The following is a 20,722-nucleotide window of genomic DNA, read 5'->3' as shown; positions in this document are numbered from 1 at the left end:
TCTACTATACTTATCTACATCTATATATTTTATTTAAGGCCTTATTGTATATATATTTTATGTTATTTAATAATTTAGTAGAAATGTCCAAAAAGTTTTGTGATAACAAGGGGGATGCAAATGCAGTTGTTTTTTTAAAGAACAAACATTGTTTGTTTTTGCATTGTAGTCATTTTATATTTTAGTATTAATTAGGCGAAAGAGACTTTATTACTAAATTTTAAGACAAATTAAATTATTAATTATGGGACATCAGCTTATCGTCCAAGCAGAACTTTTATACGTTAGCAGTTAGATCGATTCAAATGGTTCTTCTAAAGAAAACTTATTAATGCCTCTTCAACAACATGATTCTAGAGTCTACCCTGTTTTTACGGCAGTACAAACCAATTTCTCTCGACTAACATACCATCGCAATATTGGCAGGGTTTTTTTTTTGCGTGAACAGAACATGCCCGCTACAGGACGCCTTTCTAAAGATGAGGATGATCTAAGGACAAGCCCATTACAAACTCGCATGAACTACTGCAGCTTTTCTCAAGTTGTGGTGGGGGGCTCACCTTGGGAAGGGGGCCGACATTCTCATTAGGGTGTGATGTGCTGACCAACGGGGAGAGGGTGAAGCAATTCAAGTTTTTTTACAGGGGTATAATTAAAAGTTGTCTGTTCATTGTAGTTATCAATCAAATTTTGAATATTAACCCAGTCAAATGACATTATCAATGTTTAAAAAGTAAAAATATTGTAAGATAAAGACTTGTATCTTATACTAACAGGATCTTATAAAATATTTACTGTTTTTTTGTGTGAGGCGTCTGCAAAAATATAGATTAACATTTTTTTGAAGAAGACATTTGAAAACGTCTCTACTGACGTGATTCTATTTGAATGGTCAGAATGGTCAAGTGTTTAACATTGTTATGTTGACGACCTTTGTGTGACACAAAACTGAAAAGTTCGCGGCAAGGCTTCTTACTGAACATGAAGATGATCTTAAGACAAATGTGCGCTATATGTACCTTGAACATCCCCCATATAATAGTATTGGTCAATGCTGCCTCCTTCTTTAATAGACTTAATTTTAGCAGCTTTTAAAAAATTAGTATAAATAGTGTGCTCAGAGAAAATATTCCATTATCGGAATGTCCCACTCCATTATAATTTAACATTAACATGCGCTCTTCTTACTACGGGAAAAAAATTACGTTGAAGATGACACAAGCTGAGAACAAAGGAAAACGCTTGGAGGAGCTAACGGCGATTCAACAGACCACCTTGCTGGATGGATAGGGAATCTGATGCCTCTCTAATACAATCTCCAGAAAGAACGTTTTCAGTTATACAGAACAGTCTAAAATTTATTTACATAGCATTATTTCTGAAAAAAAAAATGGTTTAGTGGGCTGGAGCGCCAACAGTAAAAGTTTGAGAAACATGTCTCTCACACTTCAGATACCGGTACTGCCCATTCACTCTTCTTAATTAAATTTTATTTGACCTTCTTTCTTGTAGAAATAGTACTTGATAAACTTATGGAAAATGAGTTTCTAAAGCTCAGAAATGATGGAAAATGCTTGGTGTCTGGGGCGAATAGGTGATCTTTAAGCGCTCCCCGAGACCATTAGATGACTAAGGTAGCAGCAAACTTACATTTTCCCTTTAGATGGTAGTAAAATTTAGAAAAACACAGCAAAATGATATACCTTTTTTGTCTAAAAGTCTAACAAAGGAAACATGTTTAGGTGATTTTAATAAATATACATTTAAAAAAAATGTCATAAACAATTGGATTTTCAAAAAGAATTGACTAATTTTACATTTGTGCAAAGATCGATGAAAGCAAACAGCTGACTGTATTTGTTCAAGAAAATGAATTTCTATTGGGAAAAGTGGATAAAGTTGATAGCAGGGAATTATTTTCCAAAATTGTTTAGCTCATTACATTTCTGTGTAATGTATGCAAATAATTTCTATAATCAAACAATATTTATTGTATATAATATCATTATTATATAATCAAAGTAATAAACAATATAACCAAACATATGTAGGCCTACATTAAATTTTTTTCATTGAAATTTTAAAAATAAGTTTTGGGTAAGGCTATTAAAATCGTACATTTAGATACTATTCTTCAAGCAAAATATATAAATCTGTATATTGTCCCATTTAAGATAAATAAATATATATTATATTTATATATACAGTGCTTTTTTTTTTTTTTTTGTAAAAAAATAGGTGCTGGTACTCAGTGATTAGGTGCCGGTACTCAGTGATTGATTGCCTAGCTTTTAACTACTAATAAATTAATAATATACTTTAAAATACAAGAAAATTAATAATTTGTTTCCCCACATTCAAAAGGTACTGGTACACCTTACCGGCGCATACCGTCACTAAAAAAGCCCTGTGTATATATATTTTATATATATATATAACAGTACATATATAACCTTTGGGTGTATCAATGTTTTCTTTACATTTTTCTAATTACAGTTTGAGAAACCTGGGAACAGAGATGACTTATATATATGACTTTTATGACTATATATATATATATATATATATATATATATATATATATATATATATATATATACAACAGTACTAAAGAACCTTTGGGTGTATCAGTGTTTTCTTTACATTTTTCTAATTACAGTTTGAGAAACCTGGGAACAGAGATGACTTTGATTACCCAGAAATGGCACTGGAAGCAGGTATTTATTAGTTTTTACAAAGCTTTTTATATCAATTCTGTCGGTCTGGTAAAAAGTTTGATCATATTTTTCTCACATTTCCCATTTTCTGATCAAGTTGAAACTTGACATAATTGTTCATTGTATCTGACCATACATGAATCAAAATTTTTAAAAATTAATTAATTATCGGTGATTAATTTTGTTGTTTGAAATCGAAATAAGGGAAATTACTGCTACTTAATAAGAAATGTGGATGTATATATGGATTTAATCTCTCATTATGTTTTGAGACATTTTTCTCCCACTTCCCACTCTTGGATCAAGTTGAAATTTTGCATAATTATTCATAGTTGATATCAATGCACAAATCAATCCAAAAGTTAATCAATTAGTACTAATTAATTAATTTTGTTCTATATGGCAGAAAGGGAGCTAAATCCTTTCTTTTTCATATACATGGCAATAATTAATGTTTTTTTTTACCTTAGAATAGCTTTGTTGTTGTTGTTGTTTTAAAGTAATCTTTTTCTTATGTTGTTTTTTTCTTTATTTTCAAATTTCTGCTGTTTTTTTCTCATTATGAAAATATTATGTGTGCTTAATCAATTTTACTACTACACTTAATATTTTACTAATAACCTAATCTATATCCTAAATGTACAGAGATATAGTAGCTTTATGGTTTCTAGATCGTGTCGACACTTGCCAGACGACCTTCACCTTTTTAATTTGTATACAGTTATTTTAAATTTTTCTGCAGGCACTAAAGCTCTGGAGGATGCAGGAATCTGCTTTGACCAGATTCAGCAAGCATGTGTAGGCTATGTTTATGGTAACTATTCCTAAATATAAAAGAATACTTTATGATATATAAATATGTGACCGGTCATTTCATCTCCAATTAAATTTTTTTTCTTATTGTCAATATGTAGTTGTGCTGTTAAGGCTTTGACTTTAAGCACTCCTTTTATCTAATATATAAATATGTTTATTTTTTTTAGATGTTTTTATAAAGTTTATTATAGTCCCCCTCCCCTCTTTATTCTTGTTGAGAAATGTAATAATATATGTAAATAATAGATATGTTGTAGATCTGGGTGTTTACTTAGTTATATTGCTTCTAATTGCTGTAGGGCTCTGTATTATCCTGGGCATACAGCATGACATAATGATCATAGGCCAAGGTGTGGGAGAATTAGTGAAAAGCTTTTGAGTGATAAAAAAAGATAAGATTAATTATATCATGATGCCGCTGATAGATTCTAATCAAAGGCTAAGTGTGGTGGAGGTAATGGAAATCTTTTAAGAGATAAAGAATGATTAGAATACTTATGACCATGCCGCTGATAGCAATCTGGTCATTTATCTTCTGACAGCTATCTTTCACTTTATCTTTATTTGTCAATAGCTCTTTCTTGTATATTTAACTTTGAGATAACATTTATTTGTTCTAAAAAGTGCTAACTTCACTTATCTCCTGGAACCATTTCATATCGCCTACATAAGCTTTGTTTTTAATTTTAATCTAAAAATCTACCTCGAGCAGACATATATACCTGCTCACAGGCAGCGCAACAAAGGGGATAACTATGCCTCAGTTGCATTCCTCCAAATACATGGAATAAATAGTTGAACATAATCTGTGGTGTTGCGCTAACAAACAACGCTGTGTAGGGTTGGCATCACGCCCTCCCATCTCTATTTTCATGCCATGATCCAACAATGTGGACATTTGTAGATGGTCTATGTAAGGATAGTCAATTGCACAAGGCAGTGGTTTTTCAGGCTAGCTCCAGCACTGATTAGCATCCAAAGAAGAAATAAGCAACACTAGCCAAGACAATTAAAAACATTGTACAGCAATACAAATCAATCAATCATCTTTTGTTCTTACGATCATATAGCCTATCTAATTAATTTAGATTAACACAAAAACAATTCTTACATTCACTCTATATCTATATCCAGAAGAAATGAAGAAACTAATAGTAAATAAAATAAATGAGAAATAGACAAGCTCTCAACTGAATCACAAGAAAGATGATGCCTATTATAAGCTATCCCGACAAGATCAATGTCTAATCTTTCAACTCAGGACTGGACACAACAGAATGAGACAACATATGTACTGGAATCTCAAAATTGGAACCAGTCAAATCTGCCCATGTGGAGTGTCACCAGAGAATGCTGAACATGTCCTTCACAACTTTTCTCTTTACCATGAGGCCTGTACAAGACACTGGCCCCAAAACACCTCAATAGAAAGAAAACTATATGGAAAGCTCCCTGATTTGGAAACCACTGTGCAGTTCATCTCATATATTGGTCTAGTCATCTGAACGCTCCAACATAAAAATGAGAAAGAAGAAGCTCTATATCGATAGATTTTTATATTTTTTTTATGGCATTAAATTTTATTCTTATTTAATGTGCCACACAATATATACATATACATATACTTCTTCTTCTTCTAGCCAGCTTTATTGCTGCTGAGCTGTGAGCTCTTTTGCAGACTGTGCTAAGGAAAAAAAATGTGCTGTTTTCTTCAGTTGTTCAGCACTGCCGTACAGGGTGTTGGTTATGTTGGGCTGTAGTGGAAGTAGGGTCTGCCTAAGGTGGATTAGGGAGGGGCATTCAAAGAGGATATGGTTTACGGTTTCAAAGGGGTGGGCGCAGTGTCTGCAAAGGGGGAGTTGTGTGGAGTTTATTTTGTTCAGGTGGTAATTTAATAATGGTGTGTGTCCTGTTCTTAGTTGGAAAATTGTAGATTGTTCTTTGCGGGGGAGGAAGTTAATACTGTCCAGTTTGTTAGGCGTAGTCATTTCTTTGTACATGGCTCTGCCTGTGTTTCCTGATGCCCATTGGTTGAGCCACTCCTCCTTGTGATTGTTGACTAACATTGACCTTAGGAGGTGGTAGTTAACAGGTCTATCTGGTTGTTCCATAGATGAACCTGCCTTTGATAGCTTATCTGCCTTTTCATTTCCCATGATGCCAATGTGTCCAGGGATCCACTGTAGTGTGATATTGATATTTAATTTTGATATCATCTGATGGATTATCACAATGAGTGTTGTCAACTCTCTTGGGCTGTTTGAGGTGGTGCTGTTAAGTGCTTGCAGAGTAGATTGGGAGTCTGTAAAGACAACAATATCTGATGGTGTTTGCACTCCTTCATATAATTTGTTTTCCACTGTCTGTAGTGCTATGGTAATTGCCTCAATTTCGGCTTGGAAGTTTGAGCAGTAATCGCCACAGGGTGCGCTGTGACAAGTCAAAAGCTTGCTGTCAGAGTCACTCAATTTTATCACAGCATTAATTTTTACTTATTATTATTTATTTATTTTATTTTAATTATTTCCCCATTCTATCCCCAATTTCATCACCCGCCCCACCTTTTCCTCTTCTCGATAGACTTAGTCCACCACCTTGGAGATAGCTAGGCCGCGTCTTTTCACTTATCTCCCTTGACCGGGGAAAGATAAACACACAGTCTCTTTGGTCTTACCCGCCGGATGTCTGACTGTCGCAGTTGACTCCACCTTGGGTGGAATACAAATCACTCTTTCTTCTGCCCCACCCACGCCACGTCTCTCTTTGATCAAAGAGATCACTCGGATCAACACGCCCCTCGACACTCCAAGGTGCGACTCCCATCTCGAGTCAAATTCACCCACGTGCGAGATAATCTTTAGCCTAGGACATTTCCTGTTTCTGTCCACCTCTTCCAGACCTTTATAAGGTAGGATAAGGCAGGACGTACACTCATTTCTCTATCGCTGGCAATCGAGTCTGGACTATTTCATTTATTCTTACTCTTAGAGGAATACCTGGTGGTAAGCCGAACTTAATCACAGTTCCATCTTAATTACTTTGTGCATATTTCTCACTGGATATTATCATGTGTATTTTATTATTTCATTTATATTTAATTAGTGCATTGTGTATTTCTCACTGTCGTAAGTAGAAAACATAAACATGGCATATGTGTGTATTTATGTATTGCATTAGTCTATTAATGCTACATTGCTCAATTGATAGTTGATGCAACCATGTATATATTTGTACATCTTATTTTATTTCCTTTATCTCGGCTGGCCGCCTTGATAATTTTACTAGCACACTAATACTGCTCTTAGAAAAGAGATATGAATTATCTCCCCTGTAGTCATTCTACGTTGAACGGACGCTCTCCCCATTCAAGCTCGCTACTTTGTTTATGGCCGACGGCCATGTGTAAACAATAGCGTCATGGTCGCTGACCACGGTCCATTTCTCCTCCCCCCCTTCTCTTTCCACTTGCGTTATTTATTTGAGATTATTATTTCCCCTTTTATGTACATTTTATATTGCTACTATCAGCCATCTATTTTCCAAATCCCATTTGTCATTATCTCCCCATTGTGCGCAAAAGCAATTTTCCAATCTGATGAATGCACCTCAGTTGAGGGCATCGATAAGATGCATGAGAGACATGTCCTAGCTTGTCTTTGTTTATCCGCAGCCTCCCTCAGGTGTCTGCCTAGTCAACTGCCTACTTGCTATTGAGTATCATCTACTGCCTACTGGGATCTTCTCAACCACATCAATCAACCACTTTATTTGGTGCTAGTCAGCACTGCAATCTACTACTTGGCGCTATCGGCTCTACTTGCCTGCTTATTCGACAGCCCACCTGTCAACTCATTAGGTACGACTATAGACCCAGAGTCTGCGCGAGACGTCATAGCTACGCCAAACCCTCCGCAACTCACTGGACTTATCCTGGTAATGACGCTGCCCACGGCAGATCAGCTCTGCCCAAGGTAGCTGGCCACCCGCCCTACTGTGCCCACTACAGATATCAGAACTTTGGATTGAGACTCTACAAGAACTGTTTCACCGGCGTCCCTCTACCTGCTAGAGCGCCACCTCCAGCTGCAGAACCTCAAGCCAGGACACAGCCAGCTGTGACCCAAGCAGGACAACCAGCTAAGTTCAGAAGACAAAGTGACATACTCTCTTATTAAGTGCAAGAGTGATGATTAAATATAGTATTGATTAGAGATAGATGCAAACCCCTCCCCCTTTTATTCCTCTATGTAAATATTTATGTAAATAAATATTCTTCAATTTTTACTTTTGTATCTGTCTTTCATTGCTTGTCTCGTTGCGTGCCTGCTCCCGATTTATATGCTGACGGGTCGGTGTGTGATAGCTTCAAAAAATAATCATCCCCTAGACATTAAACAAGCCAAACACACGTCACTTTCACTAACCTGTCACATGCGCTTATCTCAAAGTGTTTATTTTTGGGAAAGACCAGGAAGGCACCAAGACCAGCATTGATAGTGGCTTTGAAGGCTTATACTGATATATATATTATAATTTTTACAATTATTGTTTGTTGGATAAAAAGATCAGAGCATGTAATGACCAAGGAATGAAATGACTGATGATGAAGTGACCGAAGATAAAATGTCTGGTATGAAATGACCGGGAACCATATATATGTGTTTGTGTGTGTGTATGTTTTTTGTGCATGTGTGTAGTTTTTTACTTCCTATATGTGCAAAATAAAAAGTATGCTGTAAAAATGAAACCATTGTAAACCAATCTTCATTATTTTTACTACATTTTCTACTTACATTTCTAAGTTGAGAGAACCTCAGGAAAACAAAAATGCTATTGTGCTTCTGTTACATTTTTTATTTAAAATAAAATAAAAAAATCAATTTTTACTATTACCATTATTATTATGAAATAAGTCCAACAGTGTTGCCATGTACATACCTTACTGTTGTAAATTAGATTGTATTGTTGTGCTCATTATGTTTAAAATATGCTTGTTGTTGCTACATCTGGGTTTCTTTACAAGTTGTATATGTAAATCTCTTAACTTGGTGAAGTTGTAGTCATGTAGTGTCTATCATGACACAAATGCTTGAATGGATGAGAGCTCAATAGGTTGGTCAAACTCTGTTTGCAAGATGTTACTATCAACATATCAGTAGTAATTTACCAAATTAAATCTTTTTTCTGTTATTACCAGGTGACACTTGTTGTGGTCAAAGAGCTCTTTATCAACTTGGCATAAAAGGAATTCCAATTTACAATGTAAGTTACTATCCTAATAATTAAACTAATTGTAAAATTGTCAAAATGATTTTAATCTCATTAGACTATGAATTTATTTTAAATTATTACATTTATTTTAAATCATGCATTATGAAAAGTAATTATTCATTTCTCTTTATGCAGGTAAACAATGCCTGTGCAACTGGATCGACAGCATTATATATGGCTAAAAATTTAATTGCTGGTGGTGAGGACATAGATTCTCTATAAATTATTGTTTATTGTAGTTGTTAGACCTTGTAGTAGTTCTCAAAACTTCTCAAATTCTCCTACAATTTGCTGGGCTCCTAAAATTTCTACGTCAAATTTAGTGTGTGCTTATTTCTTGCTAGTAATATTTTTTAGAAAGTAAAAGGACTTTGTCTCTTAAGGTGGTGCAATCACTTGATTAGATGACTGCATTTAAAAGGTCACTATTGTGCATTTCTTTTCTGTATTTGTGGCGTATTCTACTCATTTTCCCCAGTTAGTGTCACTTATCCATTAGAGCTGGGTGGACTCAATGACATCGTTCAAATTCTAAATTCCAGTCTTCACCTGGATTTGAACTCATGACCTCTTGGTTCAGAACCCAAGCAATATACCATTTTACTTTGTTAATGAAACCAAAAATATACCGACTTGTTTCTTTAGAATTAATCCTGGTGAATTATTATTTCTTTAGTTGAGTTTTTTTTTTTTATCAGGCTCAGCGGATTGTGTTATGGCCATAGGATTTGAAAAAATGGAGAAAGGCTCTTTAAAACCTAAGGTAATGGATTCATCTTCAATAAAATATATGTAAATTAAAAAAAATTATTTATATGGATGATTATTTTTATATGTGGTGGGTTTGGCACAGGAGACAACTAAATTCTAAATGATGAAAGGAACTCGTAGGCCGATTTCTATCAGTTTATTACACACTAAAGACCTGCCAAAGGCAAACATAAAACATAATTACAAATGAGCATTAACTAAACATAATTAATAAGCCTAAATGGTTAGACCAAATTGTACACACAACATCGAAGTCTAAATACTAAATCTTAACAAAAAACAAAAAGAAAATCCTATAGTGTAAACCAATCATCTCTTTTACAAACACAAGAGAGATATGGAACACCCGAAACATTATAAAAAATAAATGACAATAACAATTAAATAGAACAACTGGTTCATAAAAAGCCAGTATCAACACACTTGTTGTAGAATTAGATTAACAAGATGGACATTTAACATTCTATATATGATCTAATTCGTATAGTATATTAAAGGTGCACAATTCAGCAAATGGAATCATTTACATGTGGTTTTCTAAAAATAACGATAGTCCAACAATATGGACGAAATCCGGGGGTAGCGATATTCTATGTAGACTACTAAATAAAATTGCAATATAATATAAGAAAGTAAAATGCAATTACCTGCAGCCATACATAAACACATGGTGTAGAACCAGGCACAAACAGGGAGTGGAGACGACGTAGGTCCAGTAGCATGCGGACACTACATTGTCAAGAGATGCCGGTAGAATGGACAGTGCCCACGTTGTTCTGCCTTTTTACGCAGACACAAGGGGGAAGGGTCACGTGGATATCTGGGTGGCCGGTGTGGCCTGAAAAAGTATCCACTCCACTTCATATATTGAATTATAATTATTGGGGGGGGGGGGGGCTTTTGTTCAGGGAGTTCCTGTTTTGACCTATTTTAATGATCTTGTTGAATAATATATAATCCTGATTTCCTGATTTATTATTGTTAAATATTCTAACATATTGTGGTGACACGGTTACTGTGTGGTCAACCGTGACACACGGTCAAGTGTTGAGTATCGAGAGTTAGGGGACTTGCGGGAAGTGACTGGTGTGTAAACAAGAAGAGAGAGAGAAAGGTCAGCGAGTGAAGCAGGAGATCTGTACATAACATTGCTGTGTATATATGTTTTGTTAAAAGGTTCCACAATTAAAAGGCACTTTAAACGTAAAATGACTTGTTTCTTCACACATATAGTATTAAAAAGTTTGGTTTAGGATAATCACCATAGCTAAGTATTGACTGTTACCATTGCTGTTTGGTAACAAGAAAGAGGATTTATAAGGTTTACACTTTTAAAGTGCTATCTTTAGTGGGTGACTGGTCATTTCATCCCCGGTCATTTCATCCCCAATTAAATTTTTTTTTCTTATTCATTGTTTAATTGTGCTGTTAAAACTTTTACTTTAAGCCCTCATTTCATCTAATATATAAAATATGATTATTTTGAATGCTTTTTGATATTTTTGACATGTTATTATTGCGTTTATAGTGTTTCCCCTTCCACTTTACATTCTTGATGAGAAATTGTTTAATAAATTGTAAATCTGGGTGTCTACATAGCTGTAGCGCTTCTATTGGATGTGGGGGATGTAATATTATAATATTACCCTGTGCATGACATAATGATCAAAGGCCAAGCTGTGGTGGAGGTAGTGGAAATCTTTTGAAAGATGAGAAAGATTAGAATAATTATGAACATGCCCTGATAACTTATCATTAAAGGCCAAGGTGTGGTTGAAGTAGTGGAAATCATTTAAGAGATGAGAACGATTAGAATACTTATGATCATGCTGCTGATAACTCCTGATAACCATCTTTCACTTTATTTTATTTTCCAATTTCTCTTTCTTGAAAATTGGTGCGTCATTTTTAGCCTTGAAAAAAGGTTTTATTTTTTTCTAATAAAGGCTGACTTCACCCATCCTCATGATATCATGTCGGCTACATAAGTTTTGCTTTAATTCCTTTTAAACATTAAAGTTGTTAATTGTATTATAGGACTTAATCGGTATATATTTCATATTTTTATGGATATTTCATTTCTACATGTATATGTAAATATGTATTTGATCTTCACTTTAGATATCAACACTGGTGTATTTAAGTGGACATAAATACTTGTTTATACTCTATTTCAGTCATGATGAAGTTTAGCCTTTATAATTGATTGAGTGCTTATTGGAAATAATCTTGCATATATATATATAGGGTGTGACTCTCTCTCTCTCTCTCCCATTAGGCGTCAATCTGATTTAAGTTTTCCCACCCCACTCTATCTTATTGATGTAGAATAAATGTAGATGAACACAAAAACACTTTTATACATGACCTCTATATTTAAACATGTTACATTTTTATAGTTTTTAATGGCATTTAATTTTATTGTTATCTAATGCATTACACTTTTTGTCATGTAAATAAGAATGAATATATTTAATATTGCTTATTTCATGATTTTTACAATTAATTTTTGTTAGATGAAATGATGAAATGACCAGGGATGAAACAACAGGGATAAAATTACTGGGAACCCTTTAGTGTTATGCTTACTCTTGCTGGGTCTTTTTGAAATTGTTTTTTTAAAGAGAATTCAATTCGTTAAAGAAACTAGTTTTGTTAAGAGATGAAATCTCACGACAAAGATATTTAATCTTTTTTAAGACTTGGAGTTTGTTAGAGTAGCTTCACTTCTGTCTGTATCCAATTATTAATAAACATTTTATTTCACCAAAAGAATGACCAACTGATTTTAATCTGCCAAACATAATGTTGGATGTTCATTGGAGCTGGATTCGACTTAATGATGTCCTTTAATTCGGACTTCAATTTTTATAGTTTTAATTTTCTATCGTTGTCTTAGAGGGATGGAATAATGTAAATTTTACCTTTTCTAGATTTTTTCCTTTTTTAGTGGACAGATCGCACAAGTCCTATGGACAAACATATGGAGGTTATGATTAATGCTCATGGCTTTGATAAGGCTCCAGCAACTGCACAGATATTTGGAAATGCTGGGCGAGAGCATATGGAGAAATATGGTATATACAACATCCAGCTTACAATTTGCATATTATATTACGTTTTGTACAAGTAATGTATACATTTAATTTCTTTTAAATTGTATATCTATAAAAAAAAAAATGATTTAAATTGTGTTTGTTATAGTTTGAGAATTCGTTTCGTAAAAGTGAATAGCAAAAAACTTAAATTAACCAATCATTTTTTCTTAAGGGACAACACCTGAACAATTTGCCAAAATTGCATGGAAAAACCATAGGCATTCCATTAATAATCCGTAAGTTCAGTTAAAAATTATTTAGAGCCAACAATAAAAGTTGGTTGATTTATAAAATAGGACTTTGCAAGATTTTTGTAAAAGTCATTAATTTTTGCTTTTTTTTTTGTGTGCATAGTGCATATATATTGTGTAGTACAGTGATGCCCAGCCGTATTTGGTCTGCGGGCCATTTTAATTTTCTGCATTCATTTCGCTGGCCATATCCCCGAAAAGAAAAAAAATTAAATATACAATAGGCTATTTTAAATAGTTTTATTTGTGGACCTACTTACATAAATTAATGTGATGCTTGAAGTCTATCCAAAACCATCATCTGAATATCAGGCTGCATAGATAAAACACCAAGTCGGAGCACTGAATCTAGATGTTCATCTGTGAGGCGATCACGTAACATGATTTTCGCCTGTTTCATCATTGAAAAAGTTTGTTTACTTCTTCTTCTAGCCAGTTTTATTGCTGCTGAGCTGTGAGCTCTTTTGCAGACTGTGCCAAGGAAAAAAAGTGTGCTGTTTTCTTCAGTTGTTCAGCACTGCCGTACAGGGTGTTGGTTATATTGGGCTGTAGTGGAAGTAGGGTCTGCCTAAGGTGGATTAGGAAGGGGCATTCGAAGAGGATATGGTTAACGGTTTCAAAAGGGTGGGCGCAGTGTCTGCAAAGGGGGAGTTGTGTGGAGTTTATTTTGTTCAGATGGTAATTTAATAGTGGTGTGTGTCCTGTTCTTAGTTGGAAAATTGTAGATTGTTCTTTGCGGGGGAGGAAGTTAATACTGTCCAGTTTGTTAGGCGTAGTCATTTCTTTGTACATGGCTCTGCCTGTGTTTCCTGATACCCATTGGTTGAGCCACTCCTCTTTGTGATTGTTGACTAACATTGACCTTAGATGAACCTGCCTTTGATAGCTTATCTGCCTTTTCATTTCCCATGATGCCAACATGTCCAGGGATCCACTGTAGTGTGATATTGATATTTAATTTTGATATCATCTGATGGATTATCACAATTAGTGTTGTCAACTCTCTTGGGCTGTTTGAGGTGGTGCTGTTAAGTGCAAGTTTGTTCACACAAATAAGTGCTTGAAAACATTGTGATCATCCTTAGCGTTTGTTTTCAAAGATTTGGAAAAGTTTGTCAAGCAGGAATGTCTGGCTGTGTAAGTCAATTAGTTCCAGTTGCAGATCTGTCGGGGCCCTTGACACATCGACAGCAAACAGAGTTTCAACAAGACGTTTTTATTCTTCAACTGATCCACAAATCTTTCACTGAAAAACTTTAAGAGCCTCAAAAGTTGGATCATTCTTTCTTTTGGGAAAGACATGTTTAGCTGCTTATCATTTTGTAGAGTGGTACAGGTTGGAAAGTGGACAAGGTGCATCCTTTCCGCCTGTTGAACGAAGAGTTGCAAATTTTTTTGTGGATAGTGCTTATGTCAACATACATATGCGAAATCAATTCGTCCTTCCTTTGTAGTTTGGTGTTGAGTTCATTTAGATGTGATGTTGCATAATATAAAATAGCCAAATCCCACAGCCATGAGGGGTAGTTCCGTTGTGGAACTGGCTTTGATTATTCTGTCATAAATATTTCAGTTTCGTGTCTCAAATAAAAAAACGTTTGCCTACCTTTCCTCGGCCCCGAATTCACTGTAAAATAGAACGTCTTCATGTTAGAACTCTTTGTCTTGAAATCTTTGAACTATTATCACAAGGTCTAGATCCTTTCCACATAGATTTTGTTGCTGAAGCATGCAGGGAAGCCACAGGGGTTCAGTTCCATTTGACTCTACAACTTTTTATATAACTCTTGCTGTCAGTCCGCTGTGACATCCTACCATATTTTTGGCACCATCAGTAGTCACTGCAACTAATTTATTCCAAGGAAGAGATAGGTACTCTATGATGGTTGACACTTCTTTCAACAGGTTTTCTCCAGTAGTTGTCAAATGCATGCTCCTCATAGCTGCTAACTCCTCTGTTATATAAAAATTGCAGTTTGCGAATAAATACCAAGATTTGCGCGGTTTCAGTAATGTCAGCGAATGGAGATTTCCACTTGCCTTGTAATTGTAAGGTGAGAAAAGCTGACAGCTTCTACTGTATTCTTCTTTTCAGGATACATTTCTTCCATCACTGCTAGCAAGTACTTTCGTACACATTCGCCATCGAAAAAACAGCTTTAGATGTAAGCAACTCTGTAGCTGGCCCTTATCGCAGACTTATTTTCTTGTTACTTTTTGTTAAATATTCTCGTCATTCTCTAGTCGTAACATGACAATCTTGTCTTCACTGCTCAAACCAAGAATGCTACCATATGTGTTTATGTGTTTGGTTTCATCATGGTTTCATAATGACTTTTAATTTTATTTTCTTTAAAAACTGCCACATGTTGGCTTATTTTCATATTCGCAAAAAGTAATGATCTGTCCACTCTTCTTGGAAGTTTCTACATTCAGAGTCCACTTTTCTTTTCTTAGGCTCTCCCATTTCATTAAACCACAAAAGTTAAACAATAAGGTACCAATCTACCAATCGTTTTGATATCAAAAGAAAACAACCCAATATGAGGCATCATTGATGCTCGGTATTGCACACACAATGTGTCAAGGACACGGCTAGCTCAAGACAGTTGCGGAAGTTTCCAAAAATAAAAACTAGCTGTCAAATTTTATCGCCATAAAAAAAAGACTCTTGTGTCCTTACAATTAAAAAAATATGATTATTAGAATAAAAAACATTGAAATGGAATTCATCAAAGAACAAGTGAGAATCCTAACTTAGAGAAAATATTTTTTCAACCATTCTAAGTTTTTACAGTATCTTTTTTACATTTTGTTCCAATGCTTTGGCGGGCCAGCTGGCCCGCGGGGTCGTAGTTTGGGCATCACTGGTGTAGAAAATAGAAATTTGTTTTTCTAGACATTAATCTAGTGACAGAGTACACTAATATATATGCCTGATGCATGATTACTCCAGCTTTGTTTGATTTTAGAACTCTTGTAAGTAGGAACTTGGCAGGTTTAGGTTTTATTTCTAAATGACCAGGATATATATATATATATATATATATATATATATATATATATATATATATATATATATATACATACAATGCTTTTTTTTATATAAAAAAAATAGGTGCCGGTACTCAGTAGTTGATTGCCTAACATTTAACTACTAATAATTATTAATATATGTTAAAATACAAGAAAGGTAATAATTTTTCAAAAGGGTGCAGGTATACCGTACGTGTGCGTACTGTCATAAAAAAGCACTGTTTATATATATATTCTGCAAATTAATTTGGACAAAAAATATCTTACTTATGATTTGACCTTCTAAAATCGATCGAATTGGGATTAGGATTTTTTATTTCATCATCCTCCAAAAAAGAAAATTGATTTGAGAATTCTGCAATAAATATGCATATATATAACAGTAAATGTGATGTGATGCACTATGTTACTGCAATTAAAATGTATGTGTCAGATGCAAATAGCCCAAAGTTTTAGTAAAAGAAATTATAAAAGTTATTTTTCGAGAAAAGAAGTTACAAAACTTATATAATATAAAATCACAGATCTAATAAAGTTAAACTTAGAAGGGATTGGATGGATCAATACTAAAGTTTGAGAGACATTCAAGGCAGAGGAGCTTGTATTTTTTCAAAAGGGACTTGATCATCTTAAGATTATCCTTGTGTTCATCTAGGGGCCTGTTTTGTTCGCAAAAAAATGCATAACAGAGTGATAGTTTATCACTAGTTATATCTGGGAGAGTGTGCCTGCCTCAAAGTTTGAGAAATGCTGCTTTAAATTAAATATCATTGTTAACAAACCCCCAAAAAATTAAGTCTTAAAAAAAAAATTCCAGGTATTCCCAGTTTCAAACAGAATACAGTATTGAAGAGATCAAGAACTCACCAATGGTCTATCATCCATTAACTAAACTTCAGTGTTGGTAAGAAGTTAGTTAAAACACTTCATCTTTTAAAACTTCTATTTTGTATAACAACATGTTCAATTGAAGTGCAACATCAAGTGCATGTATTTAAGTTGAGTAGCATTTTTAAAACTTGATCGCTGTCTATATCTTTTTTTGAAGTAAGCTGTGTCTATTTGAAACATTATTCTTCAACTCATTAGAATCATTATATTTTGATATTATAATTAGTTACTTATGTACATTTTAAAAAGTGACATAATTGTAAGTATGTATTTATTCAGTCCCACATCTGATGGATCAGCTTGTGCAATTCTAGCTAGTGAAGATTTTGTGAAAAAACATAGACTAGAGTCCCAGGCTGTTGAGATTTTGGCAATGGAAATGGGAACAGATGAGCCCAGTGTGTTTAATGAAGGAAGTTGTATCAAGATGGTAAACTGTTGTTGTTTTTTTTGTTTAAGATTTGTTAATTATTTTTGTATCTTTGTTTTTTACAGCTTCGATAAAACATTCATTTTACTGTTTAACTTTAAAAATTGCTTTTAGATTTAAATACTAGTTGAAAAGAAAAATTAATATAAAAAGGATTACCGGTATTTTCATTTGTAGTATGTCATAAGACTTTCAATATTTTCATTATGTAAAGACTAAATAATTTTGTAAATATTGTCTGAAGTAGTTGTATGATTTAATGCAAGTATTGATCAACAATAATAGTAATTGTATTATGTTTAAACATTGACTAGATTGGTTATGATATGGCAGAAAAGACAGCAAAGAGAGCCTTTGAAAAAGCAGGTAATAGACTTTTTAGTAGTAAATTAACGTTGAAATGTTCTTGAAATGAATAAACTTATAGTGTTTTTTCCCCCACAACTAAAACAAAACTATGATGTCAAATGTTGTTATCAACAGGGCTTAAACCTTCTGATGTTCAAGTTATTGAGTTGCATGATTGTTTTTCATGCAATGAATTGTTGACCTATGAAGCCCTTGGACTTTGTGGTCAAGGTGAGTATCAAAGTAAACTCAATAAACAGTTTTCTATTGGCTTATAATGATAAAAAGATAATTATTACCCATCTAGCAAAGAAAAGTTTCAATTTAATCAAGAGTAGTTTCCTGTCAGAGGTTCATTTCTTAGCTAGACTTGTCTTGGCTCCTTAGGCTCATTGGGGTTTACACAATTACTCAATTCCAATTAATTAATACTTGCTACACAAATACTTGTTACACAAATAAGAACAATTACTACTTGATACACTTGAACTCCAACTCAGATATCCATGGAAATGCAAATAATACTTAATAAGCACACAATTATATTAACTGTTAGTAAATAATACATAAACACCAGTCCATGAAGCAACTGTCCAACCTTCCTGGACTGGGAACAAAACCTCACTGACTAACACACTCTCTCACACATTCAATGAAGACTAAACCATTCAGTTAACACGTGCAACACTATTCACATTCGTAACCTGGGAGTACTAAAATAAGGGGATATCACTATCATACAAAAATATCAAAGTAACATATTCATTCTCGCCACACCTCCCCCTGACAGAGTAGTTTCCCATAACTTGATTGAGAAAAAGTAAAAGATTGGAGGGCTTTTCTCTGAAGAGCTGAAAAGTAGTTGCAACGAATTCACTAAACAATGAAAGCATTTTGCTCATTTAATTTTTAGTAACATTGATTATATGAAATGTTTTCTTTCAAATTACTGTAAGATTGCAGAATTAATCTTTAACATTAAGATGGGGGTTGTAATTGTCCTTTTATTAATATTTTGTTAATAATTATTATGCAGGGGAAGCTGGTTTATTAGTTGACAGAGGAGATAATACCTATGGTGGAAAATATGTGATCAACCCCAGTGGTGGCCTTATCTCTAAAGGACATCCTTTAGGGGCTACAGGTACCTATTTATTTTTTTCATTTTAAAATTATTTTAAGAGAATAATACTTTAACTAAGTACAATTATTGTTATTCATTTTCAACATTGTTATTGTCTCTGTTAGCAAGATGTCTTTAGTGAAGCCTGTTTTGTTTCCACAAAAGGCATAACATAGCAATGGTGATCATTCATTCTATCAATGATGCCTAAAAAAGCTTGCTTTATAATTTCCATATAATTCAAGGTTGAGTCTGTTAAAAAAAACATCTTAATACTTTTGGATACTAATGACAAATACAATTAATTTATAGATCTAAATGTTACAAAACAAAACTACAATAGATTTTCCTTTATAAATCTTATCTTATCTTATATAATACAGACGTTACTTCAAAAAAGAAGATGATTACGTCCTACGCGTCATGCATATTAACCAATGACTTAAATTCTGCCAAGTCACTGGTTTTCCTGGCTAGCTCAGGCAACCCATTCCATGCTCTAATAGCACTAGGGAAGAAGAAGTATTTGTACAAATTTGTCCTAGCATATGGGACAAGGAATGTGCCTTTATCTTTGTGTCTTTCAGAGTATTTTATTAAATTTTGTTTTTGTATTTGAAGATTATGGTTCAGTGTTTTATGAATAATTGCTACTTTACTTTTGAGTCTTCTGTCCTGAAGGCTTTCTAAATTTAGTGATTTTACTAAAGGTGTTACTCTAGTCAAATGTGAATATTCAATTGTTATGAATCTCACTGCTATATTTTGTGTCTGTTCCAGTTTCTTAATGTTTTCTTGAGTTGAGGGGTCCCAAACGGAGGATGCATAATCTATTATTGGCCTAACCAAGGTTAAATAACATTATAGTTTTATGTTCTTATTTGATTTATAGAAATTTCTTGTAATAAACCCTAATGCTTTGTTTGATTTTTTTATGGTTTCATCAATATGTGGATTCCATGACAGTTTTTCATTTATTATAACACCTAGGTATTTTGCATTTTTAGTCTGTGTTACTGGTATGCCATGAGTAAGATAAGTGGAATTAATTTGTTTTAGTTTTTTTGTTACTCTTAACAACTGACATTTTTCTGGGTGGAAAGACATGCTCCAATTTGATTCCCATTTCTGTAATTCATCTAATTCTCTTTGTAAAATATCTGAGTCTTGTGTTGTTTTTATTGTTCTATATATTATACAATCGTCTGCAAATAATCTGACTTTTGTTCCTGAAGTAATGCAATTTGGTAAATCATTTATGTAAATTAAAAATAGTAGTGGACCTAAGACTGTTTCTTGAGGTACACCTGAGTTTACTGTTATCGGTGTTGATTTAGAGCCATTTATTATTACAGTTTGTTCTCTCCCTATCAGAAAATCTCTAATCCACTGATGTAATGGACCACTAATGCCGAAATATTTTAATTTTTTAAGCAAACTATGGTGGTGAACTTTGTCAAAAACCTTGGAAAAAATCTAGTAAGATAGCATCTATTTATTCACTATTATCTAAACCTTTTGAAAAATCATCAATTAGTCCTATTAGTTGTGTTTCACATGATCTATATTTCCTAAAGCCATGTTGGTATGAGGTGAGGACATTATGTTTGTCTAAGTGGTTTATGATGTTGCTACATATTTTGTGTTCTAGGATTTTACATGTGATGCTGGTAAGTGATACTGGTCTGTAGTTTCCTGGGTCAGATTTTTCTCCTTTTTTTAAATAGGGGAGTGACATTAGCTTCTTTCCAGTCCTTTGGTACTCTGCCCTGGTTAAGCGATGCCTTAAAGAGTATTTTGAACACTGGGGCTAGCTCATTGCTTAGTTCTTTGAGTAATCTAGCTGGAATACCATCAAGTCCAGAAGCTTTATTTGGTTTGGTGTTGGCTAATAGTTTTGGATTCCATTTTCTTCTACTACTATATCTTCTATGTTGTCTACTTGGTTCAAATTAAGTAATATGTCTTTG

The 20,722-nt window shown here is 33.8% G+C and overlaps 1 protein-coding gene across 3 annotated transcripts in view; it reads left to right on the top strand.

The window, feature by feature from the left end:
• Positions 1-20,722, top strand: part of LOC106060101 (sterol carrier protein 2-like) — a 39,198-nt gene that overhangs the window by 2,916 nt on the left and 15,560 nt on the right. For all 3 annotated transcript variants that reach the window (XM_056030754.1, XM_056030756.1, XM_056030755.1), the window contains 12 exons: positions 2,660-2,717; positions 3,460-3,531; positions 8,731-8,795; positions 8,940-9,003; positions 9,503-9,567; positions 12,526-12,652; positions 12,846-12,909; positions 16,778-16,864; positions 17,131-17,281; positions 17,596-17,647; positions 17,765-17,860; positions 18,666-18,773. In XM_056030754.1, coding sequence (XP_055886729.1) covers positions 2,660-2,717; positions 3,460-3,531; positions 8,731-8,795; positions 8,940-9,003; positions 9,503-9,567; positions 12,526-12,652; positions 12,846-12,909; positions 16,778-16,864; positions 17,131-17,281; positions 17,596-17,647; positions 17,765-17,860; positions 18,666-18,773 — 1,009 coding nt within the window. The remainder of the gene's footprint in view (positions 1-2,659; positions 2,718-3,459; positions 3,532-8,730; positions 8,796-8,939; positions 9,004-9,502; positions 9,568-12,525; positions 12,653-12,845; positions 12,910-16,777; positions 16,865-17,130; positions 17,282-17,595; positions 17,648-17,764; positions 17,861-18,665; positions 18,774-20,722) is intronic.

Source organism: Biomphalaria glabrata, chromosome 5, assembly GCF_947242115.1.
Source record: "Biomphalaria glabrata chromosome 5, xgBioGlab47.1, whole genome shotgun sequence".
NCBI classification, from domain to species: Eukaryota; Metazoa; Mollusca; class Gastropoda; family Planorbidae; genus Biomphalaria; species Biomphalaria glabrata.
The sequence above is the reverse complement of the archived record's forward strand: the minus strand, read 5'-3'. Positions and strand labels throughout refer to the sequence as shown.